Source organism: Alosa sapidissima, chromosome 2, assembly GCF_018492685.1.
Source record: "Alosa sapidissima isolate fAloSap1 chromosome 2, fAloSap1.pri, whole genome shotgun sequence".
In the NCBI taxonomy this organism is placed as follows: domain Eukaryota; kingdom Metazoa; phylum Chordata; class Actinopteri; order Clupeiformes; family Clupeidae; genus Alosa; species Alosa sapidissima.
In genome coordinates, this window is record NC_055958.1 from 6,630,227 (window position 1) to 6,657,354 (window position 27,128).

Consider the following 27,128-nt stretch of genomic DNA (forward strand, 5'->3'; position numbering starts at 1 on the left):
CACGAGCAGATGTACTGAGCGCAACAGGCGGGACACAGCCAGGGGTTGACTCTCCGCCTGTGACTCCTCAAACTTGGAGATGAGAAAAGCTCTTTTTCGTCTTTTCTGTGCTTAGCATTTGTTTAGATTGTGTTTTCATTTTGTTCAGACATACTTTGAAGTACTCATCTGGAATAAGTCATTTAACAACAGAAAATGGAGCGGACAACATCTTTGAAACTTTGTTGGCGCTTTAACAAGTTGATGTCAATTCTCGCTTGCATATGGTGTCAGTTGAGCGTCAGCGCGGGATACAACTTGGATGTTTACCATTCGCTTAATTTCACTGGACCTAACGCATCTCTTTTCGGATATTCTGTGTTGCTTCATGAGTATGAGAGCCAAACTTGGTAAGTCAGAAATTTGACTTTATTCAAGTGAAATAAGCGCATTAGGTCTATTAGCCTACAAGTATTAAGTTCTGATGGACTAAACAGCCATTCATTCAATTATCAACTGTTGCGAATGGAACAAAGTCCCCATTTAGTCCTTGCATGTGTTAAAACGTCAAGGCATACTAATCAGCAACGTTCCCATCGGTGTGGTCGCAACAAAGCGCTATTTGACTTCTCTCAGCCGTCTGGAACAGACAATTACCATGCAACTCAGTGCTTAACCAGATTTCCCATATGGTGCATTTGTGAAACTAATATTTAACAGGGCAATGTCAGTTGGAGAAACGCTAATTCATTTTCTTATTGACCACAGTATTAAATCACAACTTTATTTCCACCCATAGGTTAGTGGTGGGTGCCCCAGTCGCTGATTCAGCCTACAACAGGGTCAAAACACCTGGAGCAATCTTTAAATGCAGTGTCTCAAACAAGGGCAGCTGCCAGGAGATGACTGTTGGTTTGTACTTTTCTGTCTTTCATCCAGAATGGAAAGATGTATATTTTCTCTCTGTAATCAATTTAAATCTAAATGGTTACTGTCTCTATTTCGTCATTTGTATTCTCATTCGAATATAATATGAGGGAAAATCAGGTGTGTTACTGGGTGCTTGATACCAGTCATAACTGTCAAACTCATGGCTTCAATCATTAAGTGACATGTTGTGTACACGCTGCTGAAGTCTATGTGATCCTCTTTTGAATCAAGTCAAGTCAAGATAACTTTATTTTTCCCGTGAGGGAACTTCTTTTGTGGTTAAATGCTATTAAATCTAAATCTTAACTTTAGACTAGCGATGTTTGATAAAGTTTGCTTACTGTTAAAATCATGTAAGTATTTTAGAGCTTGGGTGTAGGCTAGTCCACTCTCGACATGTGAATGAACTTCCTGAAAGTCAGTGGTGACTGACAGTTAAGGATCTGTAACTGCATTAGGGTCGTTGTCATGGCACACAGGACAGCCCCATGTGTGACCACCCCCCTCATTCAAATGCCTGGGATAGCAATCATCATTAGTGACAAAACATGGGGGTGTATTTGGCCTGTAATGTTAGGAGGGGGTCAGAGTAAATACCCATTGTTTGACATAAAAACCTGCACTGGTTTGATTTGATGTTCTGACCTTGAGTACATGTTTGAAGACACACACACACACACACACACACACACACGCACACACACACATTGCCTAATGTAGATGTTTCCTTTAGTGATAGAGATGTGGTAGTTGTAGCAATACTCACTGAATGTCAGTGCTCTTTAAGTGTTCATTACTGTTAATGAGAAGTCTGGGCATTAGTACAGAGTACCTTTAAACAGACTCTTTATGGTCAAAATTACATGATAGCCTCCACGAGAGTCTCATGCGGTGTCATACCTCTCTGAGATGACAGGGCTCCTGCATGTATACAATGGGCAATCCCAGTGAAGTAGTTCCTTACAGATTGTGAATACAAACTGGGTTACTTGAACAGAGCATTACTATAAACTGTAGACAGTAGACATCATCAGTTGAAGGAGACAGGAAGCACAGGAAAGTGGATCCATCTGATTTACTTGAAAGTGGCATAAGTTACACTTGCAGCCTGATCAACTTCAACCTTCTCCTGAAACTCTGAGGGCTTTCCCAGATAGACTTTGAAATTAAATTTGTTCCTTTAAAACAAAAAAAAACAAAAAAAAACAAAAACAAAGAATGTTCCTTTTCTGAAATCATTTTTCTGCTTGCTGTTCAACTTTCAGCTGATTTTCTGGTACTGTTAACAGACTTATTAAAAACGTAGAAGACAATAAAATTGATATTTACAAACAGTGTACATTTAGTAGGCCTATGAAGTATGGGAAGCCTGAGGTAGATGCCAGCAGAGAACATATGATAATATTTAGGACAGACAGTTCTACCTACATGAGTTGTGGTTTCACACAACAGTGGATATAAGAAAATGTTGTAATGCTTCTAAGTTCAGCAATTTGTGAAGCCAAGTGGTGGTCACTGTGCACCTTGACTGTTGTAAATCGCTTTGGACAAAAGTGTCAGCTAAGTGACTGAGTGCAAAAGTAAATGATGGGTGGTCATGGGAGTCAACTGGGATCTTTCAATGCCTTTGAAAAAATGTGAGTGATTGTGAGTGAAACCACCTTTGTTGTGATGATATCTCAGCCAGTGATACATACTGTGGAAAGACCTGTACTCCAGAGATTGAGAACCAATGGCTGGGAGTGAGTCTGGCAAGAGAGCCGGTCACCGGCACTGTGATGGTAAGCCACTCTCACACCAATCCAGACACCTCTCTTAGATGCTCGATGGTGTTTTAAGCCCTCAATGTTGTCTTCCAGGCAGCGCTGCCACCGTCGACTTAAGGGCACCTAATCCTAACCCTAACCATAACCCATGCCTAACCCTAGCGACTTCCATGCAGTGCTGCCTTGAAGACAACGTTGGGGGCTTAAAACACCAAGAAACCTCTTAGATAGAGTGCAGTAATAAACACAGTTAGGGATATTGTTAAAAGATAGACAGATAGAGTGCAGTAATAAACACAGTTAGGGATATTGTTAAAAGATAGACAGATAGAGTGCAGTAATAAACACAGTTAGGGATATTGTTAAAAGAATATTCTAATTCTTCTGCATAGGGGAACCCTGAAATGTTCTTGTTTTATTGAGGAAGATGAAGAGTCCTTTTTACAAGCCAGCTTAGGGATGATGCAGTGGAGGCTGATATTGTTGTACAGAACTATTATAGAGCTTTAGAACAAGCTCATAAACAAATAGTATCTCATTCATGTCCACCATTGTTACTTTGGATTTCAGGCTTGTGGGCATCGTTGGAAAAATGTATATTACGCCAAGATAGAGAATCATAAGTTGCCACATGGCAGATGCTTCAAGATTGAGGCCAATCTCAAGAATCCTGTTCCACTGACTCCATGCTACAGAGGTACAACATGGATTTATTTAATGTAAAACACATTTTCAGCTATGTCCTGTAATATAAGAAACTTTTCTGTTGTCATACGGGCTTGTCTAGTCCCAAATTAAGTAAATGAGAATATCTGAAGTGTCTCTTTGATATTACTATTATTTTTATCCTTTAAGATCAATGACTGTCATAAATATTTCTCCTTCCTCTATGTATTCCCTGGCGCATATGTATGTGTCACAACTGCTGATAATGAATATCTCTCTTCTCCCATATCAGATCACCAGCGAAAATTTGGTGAGGACTACGGGTCCTGTCAAGCAGGAATGTCAAACTTTTTGACAGAGGTGATTAATCTTTATTAGACCGTCTCACAGAATTGGATGTGCAATCTTACCATTGCAGGGGGTTAAGTTATCTGTTATCTGCCACTCTCTGCTGCAGGACCTGGTTATCATGGGTGCCCCTGGAACATCATATTGGACCGGGTCTGTTCTTGTCTATAATTCATCAAGCAATGTCCTGTCAGCATATCTGGATGAAGACAGTATGGTTCTCTATGGCAGCTATCTAGGTAGGTACGCTTATGATAATGGTCTACTGGTGGTTGTCTATTTTCATTTATGAAGCAGTTGATGTTGTCCCTATGTGATTAGGGATAAGATCAACTGCCTGATAATCAGAATGACTATTTGTATCACTCTATTAGAAACACCTGCTGTATATTTAGCTGTTGTGCTGTGAACATTTTTCAAACATTGCCAGGAGTTGAATGGTCACAGCAGAATGGGTTTTTAACCCTATGAGGGGAAGTCGTGTTGTCCTGTGAGAACAGGAAGCCGATAGTCAGGTGCAACAAGTTGCTCAATGTTTGCAGCTGTAAAAAAAAAAAAATAACAAAGGCAATCATTAGCCAGATGTTTGATCTGTTTGACACAAAGTAGCTAGTATCCACAAAAACATGTCATAAACTCAAGGATAGTCATTGAGAGCAATGTTTGTCATCAATCTCTAAACATCTTAAGATTAAGTTGTGTAAGCATTACTTACGACTTCGTTGTTTATGAATCTTCATTGAAAATAGTTATTATAAGAAGCTTCCAGATGGGTGTGTTAGACCTTTTTTGTGATGACATCTTCCTTTGGTCTAGACACAAGGCGAGTGTTGTTGTTGGTGTTGTGTGGCACCTGAACACTGTGCCATCCATATGCTGTGCTTCCTGTGCTGGTATCTGTGCCACGTTAGCGGAAGTTGTGTTTTTTTCTCTCTCCTGACAGGTTACTCTGTGGGCGCAGGACACTTTCTGAGTGCCCACAGCACAGAGGTAGTGAGCGGAGCACCCCAGCATGGGCAGACTGGTAGAGTAAGAGCTCACCTTTGATACTATTCTTTCTCCCATTAGTCCCTCCCTCCCCTTGGTCTTTGAGTATTTCTGTTCAGACTCTGTGTGTGTGTGTGTGTGTGTGTGTGTGTGTGTGTGTGTGTGTGTGTGTTTGTGTGTGTTTGTGTGTGTGTGTGTGTGTGTGTGTGTGTGTGTGTGTGTGTGTCCTGTCGGCATCTTTGTGAATTCTTGAGGCTTAGCCCCTGGTTATGCCTCTTTCTCTCTGCCTCTCTCTCTCTCTCTCTCTCTTATGTATGATAGTGCATGTGTGTGTGTGTGTGTGTGTGTGTATGTGTGTGTGTGTGTGTGTGTGTGTGAAAGCAAGTGAAATAGTGTGTGAAAGCAGGGGAAATCATTTTGTGTGGTGGTTATGTGTGTGAGAGAGACAGTGAAGAGAGTGTACGTGTATGTGTGTGTGTTGCATTCCTACAGAGCGAGGGGCGTAAAATACACTGTTGAAAGGGATGCCTGTGGGGTTTTGCTTCAGTTTGAAACATTATTATTGTTTGATCTTGTGATAGCCCTGTGCAAATGGAAGGGATTAGTATTACAAATGGTTACTGTGCCATTCATATGATTCGGATATGAACGTCATGAAACACTAAAGAACAGCTTAGCCAGGGAAGGCCCGCTTTTTTATGGCGTTTGTTACAAAAGAACGTCCATTTGGCGCTTCTGTGAATGTCACTGTAGGCTAAAATTTTCTCCATCTGTGCAGAAGAGGAAGTAGGTCGTCATGCAGCATAGTTTTTTCCGTGTGTAGTATAAATAATTACGAGCATTGTGAATGTTGGCAACATCTAATGGCCTTACCAAAGATCCACTTTATACATATGTTGGGGTTTGGTATGTGGGCTGAGTATGAGCTTTTAACCCGTTGTGTGATCGTTCCCCTGTGTGGTTTGCATCTGCAGGCGTACATTTTACGGACTGAAGGGAACGTTCTGAAAATAGTCGAAACGAATCTGCAAGGCACCAAGGTGAGTCATTTCGTAGGACATTCCTCCGCACTCCAGCAGAATCTCCATGTGGTTTGAATCAGGGTGAGTGTGGGGGGGTTACGTTTTTACCTCCCTTATTTATTTGGCTCTGCTTGTCTTGCCATGTTCAGCTGGGGTCCTACTACGGGGCAAGCGTATGCGCCGTAGACCTGAACGCTGACGGCCTCTCGGACCTGCTGGTGGGGGCCCCCATGTACAGCACCGTGCGGGAGGAGGGCCGCGTGCACGTCTACATCAACCAAGGCGAGGTGGGGCTCCTGTGCATGTTTCTCATGGTCCCTGTGTGTGTGTGTGTGTGTGTGTGTGTGTGTGTGTGTGTGTGTGTGTGTGTGTGTGTGTGTGTTAAAAGGCCTCAGTTGTATTTTTAGACAGTTTTAAAAAAATCACTGTGGTGAGGTAGCTTGGTTTTCCGGGGTATTGGTAAGGTAAAAAGTTCAGTAAGTACACAAGCTTACTCTAATGTGATGTGTCCTTCCTGTTTTAGAGAATGGCCCGCTATTTAGCTAATATGTGTTGGTGCATGTAAGGCAGGGCACTGTGCATCTTTAAAGCGGTTGCATCTCTATATACAGCACAGGGCGTCACATAAAAGTCAGGATGTTGTGCAACTGTCTATGCATCAGCGTGCATTTAAGTGCATTCTGTTCTGCCTGTCAGCGTGAGGCTTGATGTTTGAATGCACGTCCCTGAAACTGAATAAACACTAAGGTCATGCTGATTAGACGGTTGGCCTTGCGTTATAAAAGATTAACCGGGGTGGAAAACAGAACCCTTCCCACACTCTGTCATTGGAACAGCTTTTCTTTTGTTTTTAACCGAAATGTATTTCTTGCCTGTATTTAATGTGTTTCGGCAAATCACATCTTAATCACATGTAGTGTCGTTTCTTTCTGAAGTAATTGCCAGTAATACAGTCGCTGCAGTACTGCTTTGAGGTGTCTCGGTCATAAGTGTCATGATGCAGCAACTGTCTCATGCTTTCTGTTCTGATTTTCACCTGTTTGACTCAGTCGTGCTATAAGTTAATGATTTTTTTTCCGTTCTGAGTGCATTCTGCACTGCCCTGAGATGAGGCGCAGACACAAACAGTGAAGTAGGGTTGTGATAAAAAAGAATCACCACAGTGATTCTTCTTTCCTTATGGCTTAGTGTTGCAACAGCCTCAGGACAATGTTTTTAACAAATTACTTTGAGACAGAGGGAGTCCTTAGTCAGAGGATATCAGGTGCCTACCCTCTGGTGTGTGCATGATATAGCCATCCTACAGTGCATGACATGAAAAACGTCCAATCATTACCCCTGTAATGACTGCTTCCTCGCAATAACTGTACATGTTTTTCTCTCTACTAAAATAATTTAGCTTCCTATTTTGGTTGTGTTGTGTATGAAATAAGCACCGTGTTGTGAATTAATATGAATGAATTTGGTCAAATTAATGCATTGCATTTTCTTGTCAGGCAAACATGAAGGAGTTGGAATTTACCTTAGAGGGGAGTGACGCATATGCTGCACGCTTTGGAGAGACCATCACTAACCTTGGAGATATTGATGATGATGGATTCTCTGGTAAGCAAGTAAACACTTTTGAAAATTGTGAATTAATTTAGCAAAACACATTTACACATTTACACATTTTTGCACATACTTGAGAAAAGGCCGATTAGTTTGATTCATTCCGTGTCTAAATAGGAGATCGTTTGCTTGAGTATGAATGGCGAATTACAGTGACAGGTTTGGGGAGAGTAGATGAAGTCTGGAGCACAGACAGCCTCCAGGTCAGGAAGCTGTCAGACGCACAGAGAGATGAGAGAGATGAGAGAGCGAGATGAGCTTCATTTCCCTCTGCTCTGTTTGCGGTTTGTGAGATACTGCAGTTCCTGGGAACATGCTGTCGACACAATTATGCAGAGCAGCCTCTATTTTCAGTTCTCTATTTACTCTGTTTTCATTGTCCTTTTTTTAGTATTAGCGATTTAATGTCACCCCCCATACCAGTGTTAGAACTTCTGCTCACACTTTACTTGGATAGTCTGCCCACAGACTATCTCCAGATGCCCATATTATTACCAAACTATCAGTTGACACTCTGTTCACCGCAATTATTGGTTATGGTTAAAGTTAGTGGTGGGATTTGGTTATGGTGATGGTGAGTAATTGTTCATCAACAATTTTCCCTGCTGACCTGTTAAGTCCCTGTGGGCAGACTATTCAAGTAAAGTGTTAGTGAACTTCTGGGTCATGATGAAGAACAACTTTCTTTGTCAATCCCGTCTGCTATATCAAGTCTTTATGTTTAGGAAGAAGAGGTTTTTTAAAAAAATATTTCAAAAGATAGAAATCTGAGACACCTACTACCAGGGCAAGTTGTGAAGTGATGATGGTGTTAGTTGGTCCCAGCGTGTCACTCTAACCCCCCCACCCCCTCTGGATATGTTGCAGACGTGGCAGTAGGAGCGCCTCATGAGGACGACCTGCGAGGCGCTATATATATCTACAATGGGAGGAAGAATGGCATCAGGCAGAGCTTTTCTCAAGTAGGTCCCAGCTGCTGTTTGTGCACAGGGGGGGCGGCTGGGTCTGAGCAGACTCGTGGGAGGGGGGGCGGGGGGGTCAGGGTCTGCCTCCCCAAACCAGCCCTCTCCATCCTGTGACAATTGTCCCATTGTTTCTGCGGCGCAAGCCTTGGGATAGCCGGGGGAGAGGGGAGGGGGTGAGGGGGAGCTGCACCAGCTGAATTACTGCAATTTCCTGACAGTGTTGAGACCCCCCCCCCCTCCCAAACTCCTCTCCTCATAGTGTTTTGGAATGGTAATTAAAACTGTGCAATTAAAAGAGTATAAATATGCAAATGAAGAAGCATGGCTTCATTAGCAAATGAAATAAAGTGCTCTCAGATAGGAGAAATACTGCTGAAATAGACCCAGTGTATGACATGACTAGGCAATTATGTGGTTACAGAACATGACAGAGGATTGACAAATATATCTTTCTTTTCTCTGTTCAACAGAGAATCACAGGGAAGACCTTGGGCAACGACCTCAAAATGTTTGGTCAGTCCATCTCCGGAGGCGTTGATGTTGATGGCAATGGTTTCCCAGGTAACGTCCCTATCGCTATGCCCCCATATACTATCCTTAATTTCGCTTCCCCACGAGTGTGTCCTCTGGTCTTTGAGGTGGTGAGCAGATGAATAGTTGAACAGCTAAACTCTCTTCTGAGAGAGGAATGGTGTTGTAATGGCCACTTTGCAATGCCCTAACAACTCCAGCATCCAATACACTTGCAGACACTAACAAGTTATCTTTAGTTGGAAAAGTCCAAGCCTTTTGGTATTCATTTGTAAGTGCTTGTTGGGAAATGTTTGTTTGAGAGTCTGTAGTGGGTCCTTCTCATGATATGCATACAAACTCCAAAGTTTTGACATGTCAGACATCTTCAATATGGACCAGCATTTTATACCAAATAAGCAAACAGAGACTCAATCTGCAATCTGAATGACTACAAAAGGAGCAGCCAATGTCTCTTATGACCTACTAAAAGTCTTCAGTCCACTGCTGATTTTCTGAGGCACATGGACAGTTTTTTTCTCTCTGTTGGTGGTCCCATAATATCCATGGGGTCTTATTTGTCATGGTCTATACATAGTAAGATAAACAGGATATGCCTCAGACCATAGCTGAGATGCACCCACTTCTGTCCTCCTTCTACTCCGTTATTAGTTGTTGGCTTTTTTTTTAACTTTGAATAGCATTGAATATTTACCCAGACAGGTTTCTTAAAATCAAAGTCTGTGTCAATTGCTTGCATGTCAGAAGGAAGTGGCATAAAAATGTAAAGGTGCACAGTGCAGGTTAAGTTAAAGAATAGAAACATTGCATGACAGGATTTCTGAAACCCTGTCTTCTTTTCTTGCAGATGTTGCTGTAGGTGCATTCCTCTCTGATGCAGCGGTGGTGCTTCGGTAAGAATGGTTTACATGTAGTTTACATGTTCAGTGTCAACCTCAGACGCATGTGTAAAAGCTTTGGTTTCTAAAGAGTTTCCTGTTGTTCACGCTTAATAGCAAGTACAACTCTTTGGGTTGCATGTAGTCAGTGAGAAGATGTAAAAACCTTAGCCTAACCTTAGGTTACACTTTACTTGAACACTAACCCTAACCCTAACTCTGACCCTAACTTGTCATGACAAAAACCGAATGACACTGACAGAAGCGAGTGACAGAAGCATTATGTCATACACATTTATGACTTGTTTATAATGTTTATGACGTGTTTATGACAGTGTCATGTTACTCTAATGAAGATACCTTCAAGTAAAGTGTAACCAAACCTTAACTACATTTGCTCAATTAACTGTGGATTAAATACAATACAAATACAATACAGCACAGTATAACACAAGATAAATTCAACCTCCTTTACAGAAATTTCAGGTTGCCACAAATTAGCGGCAAGGTCATATTTTCACATGCAAATTAGGTTTCTGGCAAACAGTTGCAGTTAACTTTTGGTAATGTTGCAGCAAATTTGCAGCAATGTCATTATGCAAATTAGGCTTGTCACCAGAAGTTTACTGGAAGTTTGCCATTATTGGCTAAGTGTGGTGGCAAAGCACTGGCGAACACATTTGCCACTAGTGGTAAACTTCTCATTGTTGCCAGAACTTTGCTGAAGGTTTGCCTCTAGCAGCCAACACTGGCAAACTTCAGGCAATATTTTCTAGTGAACTCATTTGTTTCCCACAAATCACCCACACATTTTCTGCAAATCTGCCACAAACATTTAATTTTTGTAAGGGCTGCCATAACACACTTGCATTCAAAGATGTGGAAATCTCCATTTTATAGCAGTGTAGTCAAATGTTGTCAGCTGTGTCTTTCAAGGGTGCGAGCCAGACTTGGGTGAATAGCATTTCTGTAAAGCTTTACTTTACTTACTCTCCATCTTCAAAAAACTCCTGAAGACCCAGCTCTTCAGAGAATATCTCCTCTTGACTAGAGAACTCTCAAAAGAGCAAGGATGACATTGTTTGTAAAAAATATTGTTTGTTCTCCTTATTTTTAGCTACCCGTGTGACTATGGGTTGGTGTGAAGCATGTGATGTGTATACTGTGTGTGTGATGGTAATGGTGAACCGTGCTATCTCAGGACGCGCCCTGTGGTGAAGGTGGAGGCCTCCATGGTGCTGCCCGCCAACGTGAACCGCTCCCTGCCGCTGTGTTCCGAGAACGGCCAGCGCGCCGTCTGCATCTACGCTAGGATGTGTTTCACTGTCACGGGCCGCCGCCTTGATGGACGCATCAGTAAGTTTGCAGCCGAAACAGCAGCTATTCCTGTGCATGCACACATTGTGCTTTAACACAACACTGTCAATCATTCCTAGACACACTTCTAGATGGAAAAGTGCAATAGTCACCATTGATATTACTATGCTTTTAGCAGTGCATGTCACCTGAACTGCATGTGACTAAGCAACTCTTTTCTCATAGTCATAGGAAGGAGCCCAATAGCCTGTAGAAAGAGTCTTCTTTCAGTGCAATGGCTCTTTGTCAGTTATAAGTCATCACACTCATCTTATCAGTCCGTGCTGAGACACTGAGGAAGCTGGACACGCAGTGGTCCCCAACAGCCCAGACCTTTATCTGTCCCCTGCACTCCCAGGGACTCAACGGTCCATTGGTTGCAGCTGGGTGGGAGCACAGACTTGGGCAGGCTGATAGGCAAATGTTTAGCTTCACCTAGACATCAATAACAGGCGTGACAGTCGGCTATGTGTGGTCATGGTATCGTAAGAATTGTTTTGGTAGTTCTGTTTTTGGTTCTCTGCATATGTCTCGAAAGAGGTCTGTATTTGAAATGTAACGTTGGCACTTACACTGCAAAACTGCTTATCTAACCAAGTGTTATTCATTTTATATTAAGATAAAAAAAAATCTAATTTGTTTTTAGGTAAAAGAAATTTACCTAGTACCACTTCACTTACTTTACTTTTGACTTTAATAAGAGTTTGACTCATTTTATTTTAAGACATCTTATCAAGACAAATTCGCTTGAAATAACATAGTACATTAACATTATAACACTAGGTTTGACAATTTGTTTTTGCAGTGTACCAAAATGAATAGATACAGATGGCTGTGGTCATCATTTTGTCATAAGGATCTCTTGTTCTCTTTTTAAGTGCTCTGGTTTTGTCTTGGCAGTGTTCTTTTTTAATGTAACATTTTAATTTACCGTTCACTAAGTGAATAGATAGAACATTCTTAGTGTTGTCCGTTTATAGACAGCATTCATCTTACACAGTGTATTGCCCAGTTTCCAAATATACTATGTTGTCTGCTGTTTGTCATTGTCATTAACTACTGTTTCTTTCCTTTTCCTGCATCCTCCTTCTCAGAAATGCTCTACAACATTACTGCTGATGTGAATCACAAAGAAGGCTTCCCCTCACGCTTCCATTTCCACGGCAACGGAACCTCCAACATTACCAGAGGCCACATCTGGGCCAAGGCTGGCGAGTCAGTTTGTCAGACCCACCAGGCCTTCATGAGGGTGAGTACCGACTGGTCCAATGGATCATGTCCATCTCAGGCTCAGGGCACTTCCACACTAGAGCTTTTGACGCTAACCTGGGTTCGCTTGGACTGTTGGTTCGGTTCATTTTGAGAATGTGAACGCAGTCTTTACATTACATTACATTACATTTGGCTGATGCATTTTTAGCCAAAGCGACTTACATATGTCAACTATATTACAAGGGATTACATTGTCCCCGGAGCAACTTGGGGTTAAGTGCCTTGCTCAAGGGCACAACGGTGGAAGCCGGGAATTGAACCGACAACTTTCAGGCTACTGCAGTTCCTTAACCGCTACACTACCACCGCCCAGTGGTGTCTTGGGTCCAGGACCGGACCTGAGTCCACCAGAAAATCCAGCAGTAAATGAAAATATCGGCACAAACACACATCACTTAAAGCAGTTGTCAGATCTCTGACCTAGAACCAGTGTGAGGCCAAGTGTGTTTGAGAGCCACTCTGACCTTAACCTGGTGGAGCACACTAGTGCGTGTCTTGAGCGCACTTCAAAGCTCTTGGTGGCTTGTGTAAACTCCGACCTCAGTATTAGATGTTGTCTAATGCACTCAGGGTGACTCACATTACCCACCCATAATAGAGGACTAATGAAGAAGCGCAGTAGCTTAAATGAAACAGGCTTTATTCTTTCAGTGATGCTCATCGAGGGAGAGGCAAGCTTCAGCCAAAAGATTCACCCATATCAAAGTCAAAGTCAAAGTCAAAGTCAGCTTTATTGTCAATTTCTTCACATGTTCCAGACATACAAAGAGATCGAAATTACGTTTCTCACTATCCCACGGTGAAGACAAGACATATTTTGCCAATTTAGGTCCACAGACAAACATAACATTCAAGTAAACAAAAAAGTAAGTAAATAAGTAAATAAGAGGGCACATATAATAATGAAAAAATAAGAGCAGCAAAATTTGGTTGAAATTGTGCATAGACAGTCAATAAAATACTAGTGCAAAGTCAGGCCAATAAAAGGCTTGGGTAGTTCTGTTTGACCTAAGTAAGAAAGAAAGTGGCATAGTGGTGCATGTTATGTAAGAGCAGCAGAAGTGTTGTGTTTTCAGGACAACAACACCAAGTTGTAAAGTGTACAAGTGTGCAAGTGTGCAAGTGGAGTAGTGCAGGCGGCCATTTTGGGTCCAATGTCCAGGGTGTTATGTAGCTGAGGGTGGAGGGGGGAGAGGAGGGAGAGAGTTCAGCATCCTTACAGCTTGGTGTATGAAGCTGTTGGTGAGGAGCGCAGGCTTCTGTACCTCTTCCCAGAGGGCAGTAGATCAAACAGATTGTGAGCGGGGTGACTTGCATCACTCACAATTTTGGTCGCCTTGCGGGTGAGGTGGGTGGTGTAAATGTCCTTCAGGGAGGGGAGTGAAGCACCAATAATCCTTCCAGCTGTGTTCACTATGCGCTGCAGGGCTTTCCTGTTGTATTCAGTGCAGCTTCCGCCCCACACAGCGATACAGCTGGAGAGGATGCTCTCAATGGTGCCTCGGTAGAATGTGGTCATGATGGCTGGTGGAGCACTTGCTCGCCTGAGTTTCCGCAGGAAGTACAGGCGGCGCTGAGCTCTCTTCGCCAGTGATGCAGTGTTGGTGGTCCAGGAGAGGTCTTCACTGATGTGCACCCCCAGGAATTTGGTGCTGCTCTCTATATCTAGAGGGGTGCAGACCTGTGGCTGTGTATGAATATGAAATAGGTGTACAGGGATGGTCCCAAGGGCAGGTCCTCTTGGAGAGCCGTTGATCAGAAAGAAAATCCAAATGTCATGCTAATGCTAATAGAATCGTTTCTGAGTACTTGGAACAGTTACTACACTACTCAATGACAATGGGAAGGTGTGAAAGCCGCCCATTCCTGCACACTCAGGGCCAGATGACTAACGCTTTTGCGCCCACTTCTTGTCTTACTTTCACTTTCACGTCATTTACTTAAACTTTCCTACTTGCTAGATTTGACCAATCTTCCATAGCCTACGTGCACAAGTAGTTTGAGTAGAACTACTGATCTTCATTATCTCCCTGCTTGTTTTCATATTATCATGTATGGTATTATTTCATGATCGCTAAACATTTGATTCTTTTTAATGTTGTCATCAGTTAACTTCATTCAACTGCGCTTGTATGTAGGCGCTGCCATTCAGTTGTGGACGTTCGTAAATTGCGTTTATGGGCGGAGAAAGGCAGAGAAAGGCGCAGTTTACACTAAGGATTGAACGATTGATAAATACGACTGAAACTTGGGTCTGACAGCGTTCGCAATCTGCGGTGTGTCCATAACGCTGATAACGCTATGTTCGCAAATGAAGTATAGATAAAGTATAGATAAAGAGTCACACCTAGAGGTAGCAGAGGTGTCTAGAAAGTCATGCTAAATCTAAATCTTCAGAATGTATTGGGGTCAGTGACAGAGAAGGGTTGGTAAGATGAGAAAATTAAAAATATGTTTAAGCCTTTAAAACAAAACATGCCTGAGGTTTGCTAAAGTGTATACTTTGTATTTCTGTTGTATTCATATTATTTGATATGACGTGTATGCTATTTTTTAACAAAAGATAGAACTAACAGCCTGTTAAATTGTCAAATGGTGTAACCACAAAAATGACAAATATCTAATATTTCACACCTCCTAGAGTTCATGCAATTGCTCTCATGAAATTATTAGTTTATTTTGTAATATCCTATGAGAATATGTTTTATTATATTTATTTCTAAATTTAAATTATATGGGTTTTTCATTGTACTGAGCAAGACCATATGCTGTAAACATCTTGTTTTCTGTCTATTCTTTGACCATTTGAGTAAAAATGGTTTAAACAACCATTATTACAGTAAAGTAGAGTATTAAATCATTATCCATATTATTTTATTTGTACATTATTAGTATTTTAGACAAAATACTGGTTACACCAATTGACCATAAAACGTTTATAGCAATATGACAAGAAATTGACACAGAAAATACTGTAGGCATCAAGGTAAACTGAATTGGATATTTTGATATGTATTCATGTCATTCATCATATTTCATATCAAATATCATTTCATAACATCAATGAAGAAACTCCACCCCCTTTTTTGAAACGGCCAAAAACACTTATGTTACTTTAAGAGAGTTGCTAACCTTGACTCATAGTTGGAGTCTTGAAGGGTCGTTCTCTATGACATAATTTCCTGTCACATGATTCTCTGACATAATACATACAAAATTGCTCCTTAAATGGTGGTTACACCACTTGACATTTTAAGTGGTTGATGTGACAGACACGATTCCCCATATTAATTTAAACATTCAGAACAATGGGGTTTCATTACTTGTATTAAATATAGAAAAGTTCTTGTGCAAGATCATGCCAGATTATTTTAGAAGGGATTTTGGAGAGAATTTCACATTTTTTTCAGCAAGTGTAATTATTTGGTTCATGTTTTTGTGGTTACACCGTGTTGACAATTTTACAATTTTAGTTAATACTCTTTCAAAATTAAATAAATCCAAAACTTTAAGATTAGGGTTTGATGAAAATGATATTTCAAAAATAATTTGTCAAATTATTTTCAAATTTTAACAATTTGAAATGTATGTAACCCATATGTACACAAAACAATGAGCCGTCACGTCATTGACCCATAGACCAGATACAAATGGGTACAAAATCATGAATTAACATAATAAATACACAGTTGGTACATTTACAGAAAGGATTCTGATTCACAGTTCTTTCAGGATACAGGGCTGTTGAGTCGTTGCAGTTGCTATTCCAGGTGTTTCAGGGGAGCCCCACCGGACCCCAACCCCCACCCCAGCCCTACCCATCCCACCCCCTCACCCTCCACCTCCAGACACTCTTCCAGTGTTCATCAGTCCCAGCTGATCCAACTCATGTTTTAGTGTAATTAATGGCTCCCTCCATCTCACTCCCCCCTCCCCCCCTCTCTCACCGCCTCTCTTTCTCTCATTCTCGTTTCTTCTGTGTCTCTCTCTCTCTTCTTGTTTCTTCCACTGCCTCTCTCGCTCTCTCTCTTCTGTCTTTCTCTCATTCACCGGTGTGTTATAAATAGCCATTGGGCGAAACTGGCGATTATAAACACGTGTGATTATCCGCCTGAGAAAAAGTCCCCAACTGCACATCTGTAATACCACTGCTGTGTCATGAAGGGGGGGATTGAATCAACAAAGTGAGAGAGGAGCAGATGTGTGGTATGGACACAGTCTTGATCAGGGGTGAAGAGGTGGCCCAGGTTTGAAGAGCTCACTCTGAGCCAGATGTAGCCTACGTACATTTGCGAACGTAGCGTTATCAGCGTCATGGACAAACCGCAGATTGCGAACGCTGACAGACCCAAGTTTCCGTTGTATTTATCAATCATTCAACCCTTGGTGTAAACTGCGCCTTTCTCTGCCTCTCTCCGCCCATAAACGCAATTTACGAACGTCCACAACTGAATGGCAGAGCCTACAAACGCAGTTGAATAAAATTAACTGATGACAACATTAAAAAGAATCAAAGATGATAAGATGTCAACAAGCAGGGAGATAATGAAGATCAGTAGTTCTACTCAAACTACTTGTGAATGTAGGCTATGGAAGATTGGTCAAATCTAGCAAGTAGGAAAGTGAAGTGAATGATGTGAAAGTGAAAGTAAGACATTCGAAAGGCCAACAAAAGTTAATGTTGCTTTTGATAGTACAAAGACTTGCAAAACTGGTGCTCTAAATAGCGATTCTGTTGTCTTTGAAAGATTGTCTTAACGCATTGAACTTCAATTTGGACCTGCTTTTACAAGGCGGAAGTATTTAGGCACAGAATAGACGTGCGCTTTCAGGAGCAGTCTTTGTACATGCCGCGGAATACATTATTAGGCGCTCTTTACGCTTCCCCTCCCATCTTTTTACGCTAAACTCCCACTTTCCCCTGGATCCTCCCATGAATGCATATGCATGACATGAAACACGCAATCTGCCATTTTCAGCTCTCGCGACAGGCAGTTTGCGCTTTTACATCATTTCGGCCTGTTTGTACATACCTCGCAATGATTTTACACGCACGTTGCGAAACAAATACACCTGAAGTGGGCGCAAAAGCGTTAGTACATCTGGCCCTTTGTACTTTAGTTTACACATGCATGTTGTTGGCTTTTGTGTGTGTGTGTGTGCGACAAGGTACAAATGATGTTGTGACAATGACATCAGGATGTATCAATTGATCAAATGTCAATTGATACCACAAATATCCACAAATGACCACATACACATGTATTGCTTGCAGATACGCACACACACACACACACACACACACACCTGTGAGCAGGCATGCATGCACCGCCATACACACACACACACACACACACACACACACACACACACAAACACATGTATGAGCAGGCATGCATGCATCCCATACACACACACACACATGCACACATATGAGCAGGCATGCATGCACCCCCCCCCCCCCCCCCCCCCCGACACACACGCACACGAACACACACACACACACACACACACACACGAGCAGGCATGCATGCACCCCATACACACACACACACACACACATGTATGAGCAGGCATGCATGCATATCAATGTTTGGTTAGGTTGAGATGAATAAAGAGGGGAGCAGGGTGACAACGTCATCTCAGTAAGTGTGTGTGGTTTTGGTCAAGACACAGAACACACCACAGAGACTAAACCACACCCATCAGAAAGCAGGTTTATTTCAAGTGCCTTATGAGTGACCAACCCCTTACTGTGTGTGTGTGTGTGTGTGTGTGTGTGTGTGTGTGTGTGTGTGTGTGTGTGTGTGTGTGTGTGTGTGTTTGGCAGGGTTTTTTTGAGAAGTTTGCTGGGAAACCACAGTGTCTTTGTTCCTCTTTAGGGGAACTCTATTAGTAACCTCAGTTAGCGTTATCTGATTAATGACTATGATGTTGACTAGGATCTATTACCAAGTTTATTTCCCTTTTGTATGTATGTAGTATGCAGTATCAATATTGTATTAATATAATATACAGTGTATATTCTTACTTTTACACTGCGTCAGGTGCACTTGGCTTAAGAAGCATTTACTCATTTAACAGGCAACATACATGACCTGTCAGGATGCTGTCAGTATGTATTTGAACCAGATCATGAACCTCACTTAGATTGACTAGATATTAGTTATCAATAGTTTTGCTGTGTTTCAAGTTACCCATTTCAATGTGTGAGCATACATGTGTCTGTGTGTGTTGGTACATGCCTTCACATATGTGTGTGTGTGTGTGTGTGTGTGTGTGTTTGTGTGCTCTCTATTGGAATCTTCTGTTTGGCACTGCCTCAGTTAGTTCGCACCACAGAACGAAAAGCTTTCATAGCCGTGCATGATGGAGAGTGTCCTAATCCCCCCTCCATGAACTGAGGGCAGTCGGCCTCCTGGTTTTGACTTTGACCTGAGAGGTGCCTCCATCTGAGCAATGTCTTTGCTGGTGCAGTGCAGTGCAGCGCGCCGCTCCTCGGGACAGCTGTGGTGGCCGCCGTCCAGGAGCTTGGCTGGAGCACAGCACAGCACAGCACCCCCGTCTGCTGGAGGAGTGTGTCAGAGCGGGTCACACACACACACACACACACACACACACACATGCCTAATATGCCAGCCAGGCCGGGCTCAGGAGAGATATGGTGTGAGACCTGCACCAGCTGGGTCCGGACAGAGAGAAAGAGAGAGAGAGGGAGAGAGAGAGGGGGGGGCTGGGGTCTTTGCTTTGCCCCACTGATGATGAGCCCTCATCAGCATCAATTACCAGGGACACAGGGGCCATGGGCTGGATGGCTGTTTTTGAAAGAAAAAAGATGGGCAAAGCAAACTGATTTCTACGTCTAGAGAAATCATTACCTTCATGGTAGTTGTGGTACTTCAGCTAGTAGAATTCACAGTGAGAAGTTACCTTGGTTTCTTTAGATAGGGCTGCAAATGCATCTGACAGTGGGAATGTAGATTTCTGTTGCTAATTCATCTTTGTTTCTCTCTCTCCTTCTCCCTCTCCCTCTCCATCTCCCTCTTGCAGAAGGACATCCGTGACATCTTCACTCCCATCCATTTCGAGGTGCGGTACGAACTTGGGGAGCACAGCACCTCTAGGGCAGGATCCCGCGACTTCCCCCTGCTCAAGCCCATGCTGCAGCAGACGGGTGACCACAACAACGTGGTGACAGAGAAGGTGCACTCCTCAACCCCCCCTTCCCACCCCCCCACCCCCACATCATTTCATGCCACCTTCATTCAGATTTTCACACTGTTATGACAATGTCAAAACAAAACATAACTCCATATCATTTTTTCTTATTATCTAAATGATAATACACAGACCTCTAAAGCGTTTAAGTAAGAGTTTGTTGTCCTTGTTGCTAATTACTAGTTGCTAATTAGGCGTGTTTATCAAGTACATTAACGGAGGGTTCTTTTCTCTGGCATGTATTAATAGACTGAGTTCGCTCGATACTGCGCCTGGGAAAACTGCTCAACCAACCTGCAGGTTTCAGCACACCTGGTCTTACCCCAGTAAGTAATGCTTTTACCACTTTGAAGTTACGACCAGAGTATTTCCTAAATGCAAACATGTTTAATGCAACCTGAAAGAGAACTGAAAGTGCAGTGTTATTTGCACAAGTAGAAATTAAAGCATGGATCTATGTTTATCCTAACCATTATGTAATACCAGAGTTCTCTGGAAAAGATATCTGAGCCTGTGCATCACAGCGACAAGTCACCATGGTTTTGTTTTGGTCTGATTCTCTGATACATACATTGACTAAATGAGAAGAAAAAAGTCGGCGGTTAGTGCGGTACTTGTGGGGAATGATGAATATCGCTTAATGTCATGGTGTGGTTGGGTCTCTTCCGTTAGGTGTAGAGTATGTTCACCCAGCCACTTGCCTCAGATCTGACTAATATAGAGAAAACGTTTAGACCATGAGGCTCTGACGCTCAGAGATTGTAAGATAGCGATGTTGAGCGAAATATAACAGGTGCAAAATAACTTATGCAGAGGAGAAAGCTTCAGACGTTGTGTAAGTGCTGTTTCAAAGAAAGAAACCACAGAGTACCCCTTCAGGATTTGAATTACAGTCTACAGTTTCGGGATTGGAATGTTTGAAAATGCTAAAAGTGGGGGAAAACACAGGTAGGCCTAGTCACAATATCCAACAGCAAGTGCTCACGTTGGTAATCAAATTTGCACTTAAACATCATAATTTATAGACCTCCCTTTCCCCCAGCTTGGTAATACTACATGATTTGATTACTCCTTAGGCAACTCTCTGTGTGTGTGTGTGCATGCATGTGTGTGTCTGTGTATGTGCCTGCCAACAATAGGCTTGATTCTTGTCCCCATAGCTAATGTGCACCTGGTGCTCTTATTGTAGATGAGAAACATCAGGTTTGAGTCCCTCGTTACAAGACCCATAAAAAACACCAGTAACAGCCTGGACCAACCCCCACCATCTCTCTGTCTCTTTCTCTCACACACACACACACAGACACACACATACACACACAGACACAGACACTCCAGCTACCCTCTATCCATTGCTTGAGACATGGGAAAATGAATGTGTTCAACATAATGGCAGTCTGTATTCCCTTGTCACCCATGCCCTCCTCCACCATGCTGTTGCATAGCTAACGTGATGCAGTGCAAGTCACAACTTTGCGTCTTTGCACCCAGAGTCTCACTTGCTATTGTGTCTGGCAACAAAATGAGTGATCTCAGATATAATTGCAACCATCTCTGGTCTTCCAGTCAGACCTGTACCAAGTGCATTAATCAGTTAACACTTAGTTTAACGTGCATCTTATGTAGTGTCCCTATTGTACGTGAGGCAGAGGAAAAGATGTCAATGCTGTTTTGTTTTTCCGTAGGAGCTTCAACAACATGTCCTACTTTGCTCTGGGGTCCGGGAAGACCATCATGCTCAACACGACGCTGCTCAATGCCGGAGACGACGCCTTCCTGCCCAAGATGCGCCTCCGATTCCCCAGTAGTCTGCACTACATTAAAGTGCTGGACGCTGTAAGTGCCACATGACTGTCCTTGAGTCCTGGCCAGAGCCAGACTCTGGGCTTGATCTAATGTTGCAGGACTCATTAGTAGTAGTAGAGTATAGACACACTGAATCAATGAAGAGGTGAGTTTTTTGGGCGGCTGCTTTTTGGCTTCACTTGTGAATAATCTGATTTTGCAGGAGGAGAAATATGTCAGCTGTGACATTGTGGAGGAAAACAAAACCACCATTGGACTGGACTGCAGCGTGGGCAATCTGTACCTCGCAGCGCTGGCAAAGGTAAATGAATCTCCTCTTAGTTCTCAGAAAAAAAGGTAATTAGATTTCTCTGGGCAAAATGAATTTGTGAAATTGAATCCAAACTCTCCACACGTGCAGATCAACATCAGCTTTCTGCTGGACGTGAACCAGAGCAGTCCAGATAATCTGACCATCAGTATCCACATGGCAAGGTAAGAATGGCCGTTTCCCAAACAGAAGCTAAGTCTTATACAGATCTAGAACTGTGTGCCAGGGTCAATTACATTTCCATTCCAGAGCTTTCCGGAACACCCGTCACATGTTACACAGAACAGTCACAAAGAGATAGTCTGCTGCCTGGCTTCATTACACATAGCTGCTAATGACATGGAGGAGCAAAAACAAGAGTAGACTTTTGACACAACCTGAGAATTGTGCTTTAGCTTTTACCATTTAGGGAGCTTTTTATAGCATAGCTCTGCTGTTTGAGACATTTCAACCCCTGTGGGTTCAGTTAGCTGTTCATCAATTATGCATCTCATGTGCTTTGAGGAATCTGTATGTTTTTCCCAAGGAGCTGTGGTTTACCAAAATATTTAACCGGTTGCCAAAGCCCTGTTCAATGTTAAAGAATCTCCTTTAGATATTCATATAAGCATACATTCCTAGCAAATGGCAACACATCTTCTTTAAATAAAAGCTATTCTGTGTAATCTCTGGCTATCTCATTTCCTTTTTGTCTCCGTTTCTACCCAGTGATAATTATGAGAATGAGGACCTTCTGTATGACAACACTGCAGCCCTTTCATTACCTGTGAAATATGGCGTCGCCCTTGCAGTTCATGGGTAAGAGCCTGACTAAGAGCTGTGCACTGGCTTACATACTGTTGACATGTGCTGTATATTCTGCTGTATAGCATGGTCTAGAGTATCACACAACCCACCCACCACAGCACATGATTTACTACTATTGGTTGACCCAAGTTTGTCTTTCCTTTCCGAAGTATAGTGTAGAGATGGTTTCAAGGATGATTTAGATGGCTTTAATTGTATGGATAATTAAATGCATTTTTTCCCCATGCAGTTTTGTGTCTCCCACATCATTTGTATTTGGGGAGCAACAACCCATACCAGTTGAGTGCTACACAGAGAGGTTAAATTACACATATAAGGTACAAGATCGCATAATACAAGGTCATCATTTCACTTATATTGATAATGTTGTTATGTTTTTACTTATATGCGTGTTGTTGCTTTCACCTTCAGGTTGTAAACCTTGGTCCAAGTAAATCTGTCAAAACAAAACTGGAAATTGATATTCCTCAATCCTTAACCCCATATGACCACCGGTTAATGAAGATTTCTGAGGTTCAGGTAAAGCTACAGACTGGAATGCGGTCAAATGACTGTTACTGTATGTAAAATGTTTAGATATTCTCTATGAAGGTAGAAGTTCAGAGGAGACGAAAACTCAAGCCATATATCTATAATCTTAACCTCAGACTACCAGTAACCTAAAAGGTTTTGCATATTAGTGTGGCACCAAATGAGATATCAAGCATACAGTCCAGAAAGACCCCTGCCTATGCTCCACTTTCACTGACTAGAAACTAGAAACTAGAAATTAGTTGCAGTCTAAAACACAAGGAACTTAACAATTGAAACATTTTTGTGTTTAAAGACAGAAGCCCTTGTGAGCAGATAGTGACTGAAGTTGCTTGTTAGGGTAAAGTAATACTTTTTTAGGGGTAAACCACATTGTTTTGTTTTGTTTATAGACATCAGCTGGAGACTGCTTTGTGAGGAATGACACACTTTGGACAACCACTGACTGTGATGTCCCCAAATCTTCATTCCTCTACGAACTAGTTTTCTTCTTCTCAAAAGTCAGCAAACGCAGAATGGTAAACACAAGGGCTAAACATCTCTACTCTCACTGAACCACCCACACACATACTTTAACCACTCACACACACACACAGTGTCTCTCTCTCTCTCTCTCTCTCTCTCTCTCTCTCTCACACACACACACACACACTATGTCTCTCTCACACACACACACACACACAAACCCACACCCGAGAGAGAGAACATTTAGAGCAGTGTTTTTCAACCTTTTTTGTGCCACGGCACACTTTTGACACTTAAAATGTCCCACGGCACACTAACACTAACACTAACATACCATAGCCTAAAACTTCACATAATACACAGATATGGCCTTATTATGGCTTCTATGCAAGACCTGCTCAATAAAACAAGCGCCCTCTGTTTCATTTGTAGGTGACTATATCTAATTTAATTGTTGTTATGAACTGGATATGTGATGATTCTGTGAATACTGGATATGGGGCCCCCGTTGTACAATGCCTGCATACCACAAATAGTGCAATCATACAATCAATGAGAGCATGTGGTTATAAATTCGTTGATGCAACAGTTGCTTTTCTGGACCAGTGAGTGACATTTGGGTAATTTTCTGCGGCACACCTGATGATCTCTCACGGCACACTAGTGTGCCCCGGCACAGTGGTTGAAAAACACTGGTTTAGAGAACGTTAATGGACCGGTGCCGTTGTGCCTTTCAGTACTGCTCCAGAGGGGACAGCCTGTGTATGACGGTGGAGTGTAACCTTGGAGACATGGAGATTGGGAAGGAGGTGACCGTTCAGATGGAGGTGGAGCTGAACCCCACTGTTCTCCAGATCATGCCTGTGAGTAGTATTTATTATTTCTATTGAACTTACTCTGTAAAGTTGAGCTGGCTCTTTACTGGTTTTGATGTGACACCATTATCAAGTAGATGACAGTAAACTTGTGAACTGGAACTAATAAACACGGTGCTGCACAGTTCTGGGAAACACAGTCCTGATTAATATCTTGACAGTAACAGTATCACCGGTCTTCACAGTGAATGATGAAGTTTGACTGATCTAAACTTTTCTGTAATCTGACCTATTAGTAATATGACTAATTTTCTGACCTCTTCATCATTTGCTTTGGCATGATAATTAGAATGATTTTCTGAAATTGTTTTCTGTTTATTTCAGGGAAGACAAGGAGTGATGCTGTTGGAAAGCCTGAGCATGGTCTCCTCTCCGAAGACAGACCCCAATACCTATTTGCTGCAAGACCCCATCTCTGCTTCGGCAAGTTATTACCCAAAATCACCCATTTACACCACACAGCCAAAGAAAGAAAGAAACAAAACAGTCAGAGCTTGTTCAGGGGGTAATTCATGTCTTTATTTCAACAAAGACCGCTTATGTTCTCTGTAGAATGGTGTTTTTTTGCACCTCTACTTCTGGGCAGAGCCCTCAGCACTCGCTAAACTCAGTCATGCGGAAAGTGAGGTCAGCAGCATGGTGAACTTCCTGTTTGTGTGTTCTCTGTGCGACTACAGGCACGCTTCCTGCACTAAATATCCCGTCTGAAATGTCACAGGTGCTGGTGGAGGCCCATCATAACCAGAAGCCAAATGTGTACGTGGGCGTCTTCATCATCGTGCTGAGTCTCATCATTGGCCTGCTCATCCTGGCCATGCTCATACTGATGCTATGGAAGGTCAGTGTTGCTCTCTCTCTCTCTCTTACCAGATTTGGACGGGGAGCAAGAATGACGTGAGATGAGATGCAATGAGAGATGAGATGAGATGAGAAGTGAGATGTAAATCAGTTGTTCCAGGGATAGGGGATGTTAGGTGCTTTAAAACAACACCAGGTCAAAATGTGTTTATGCTTTACAGTGTTTGTGTCCTTACAGTTTATTTACATTGCTTGGGACAATTCCACGCAAAACTGTCACGTCCATAACACCAACACAATGCCATGGTATTTAGTTTCCGTTATGGACGTGACAGTTTTGCGTGGAATTGCCCCTTCATGGGTTATAGTCGAGATAATGCCTAAAAATACTTCACAACGAGTAGGCTAAATACTCAAAGTACTTTCTTGGGTTATAAAAATCCCTTGATTTCCATCAGTTCTTTGATTTTGATTTGGAGAGTACCGTTGTTGACAGCACTGTGTTTGCCATGGCAGGCTGGATTCTTCAAGAGGAGTTTGAAGGAGAAGCAGGAGGAGTTCCGGAGGGACAGTTGGGACTACGTGCCAAAAAACACCAAAAGCGAGAGTTCGTCTTAATCGAGAGGCGACGTCCTACACCACGAATAAGACTTCCAAAACCACGTGGAAACGACTAGGAGAGACAAGGGAAACAACACGGACTGGTGCTCCATTCTGACAATAGCCCAGAAGCATGGAGGCAAAGATACCACTCATATGATTGGTAAATGGTCTAATAATTGTGCCAAAAATGCATCTCCTAATTGAGTCCTGGCAAGTGAAAACGAATTGGAGATCTCTGTCAGTGCGAATGACAAAATGCACTTTAGCGCTGGAACGGCTGAGTTGGACTGAGTGGCGCTGGCTGTTCTGGAGGTGCGAGATGAGCGTCCCGCTTGCCAACAGTGCATTCCTCTCCTCCTTCCAGCATTTTCCGTTTTACTATTTGAACATGAAGGGCTATTCACTCGTACCTGCTGTAAAAGACTATTTTTTTTTCTTTTTTTTTTAAATGCACTGTTAAAAATGTCAACCATGTCCATCACCCCCTCCCATAACCATTTAACAAATCGCTCACTTACTTCCAAGTAAAGCAAAGAAAGATGTCTTCACACCTATGAGCACACACACACACAGACACACACACACACACAGTATATGAAACAACCTGCACGATGCACATGTGAAAAACTGCTGAAGCAGGGCTTGATCTGAAACCACCACCACTTCCTGTTGTGTCGAGGTTCCTCTGGTTAATGGAATACACCACTCTACACTGCATGGATGCCACACAGCCGAGGCTGCTGCTTTGCATCGCTGGGACGCTGGTGACCGAGGAGGCTGCAGCGCAGCGTTGATAGTGGCACGGGCTGCCACAGCGGAGATGTGGCCAGCAGGGGCGACATACGCCATCACACAGCACAACTCTCCCCTCATGCAATATGGGGACACAGGCGCCGTTGAGGACGTCGAAAACACACACATACAAAAAAAACATGACCGACGAGCCCTCACATGAGTCTACACGCTACACAGTGCCTCTGAACTCCTTGTGTTGGGGAACACAACAAGGACCCTTAAAACACACACGCCAATGAGGCCAGTAAGATTGACTTTGAGAGAGAAAAACAAAAGATTGAACAAAAATAAATAAATAAAAAATGACACAAACAACAGCGAACGGGAGCTCAGACACAGAATTGTTTGTCCTGTGATCATGAGAACGTTAGGTCCCAGGGGAGACTTCAGAATCTGTACACAGCTGCGCAAATGAGAGGGGATTCAAAACGGAATCTTATCTCTAGATTAGGAGAACGGCAAGGATCTAGGTTAAGGTTTAAGATGCCTGTATGCATTTTAAGATCATGTTGACGAAGACAGAAAGAGAAAATGTAATTCGCTTTTTCAGGGAATTGTACATGAAAGCACAATTCAATTTGTTTGTTTTTTTATTGCTATTTGGAAGAA

The 27,128-nt window shown here is 42.6% G+C and overlaps 2 protein-coding genes across 2 annotated transcripts in view; one reads left to right on the forward strand and one right to left on the reverse strand.

Annotated features, from left to right (window-relative positions):
• On the forward strand, window positions 1-26,644 carry itga4 (integrin alpha 4). The gene is made up of 28 exons (XM_042067461.1): window positions 1-389; window positions 779-891; window positions 2,593-2,690; window positions 3,246-3,372; window positions 3,634-3,701; window positions 3,799-3,928; window positions 4,633-4,718; window positions 5,651-5,716; window positions 5,848-5,985; window positions 7,195-7,303; window positions 8,177-8,271; window positions 8,745-8,835; window positions 9,653-9,698; window positions 10,885-11,039; window positions 12,134-12,288; window positions 19,362-19,514; window positions 19,779-19,855; window positions 21,215-21,365; window positions 21,538-21,636; window positions 21,736-21,809; window positions 22,354-22,443; window positions 22,682-22,769; window positions 22,864-22,971; window positions 23,376-23,501; window positions 24,186-24,311; window positions 24,648-24,746; window positions 25,042-25,161; window positions 25,638-26,644. Exons 1-28 carry the CDS (start codon window positions 196-198, stop codon window positions 25,737-25,739), a joined length of 3,084 nt encoding a protein of 1,027 aa, XP_041923395.1. The 5' UTR covers window positions 1-195; the 3' UTR covers window positions 25,740-26,644.
• Window positions 4,846-27,128, reverse strand: part of cerkl (ceramide kinase-like) — a 75,416-nt gene continuing 53,133 nt past the window's right edge. The window contains exon 14 of the transcript XR_006024520.1: window positions 4,846-4,903. The gene's annotated coding sequence lies outside the window, so the exon portion shown is untranslated. The remainder of the gene's footprint in view (window positions 4,904-27,128) is intronic.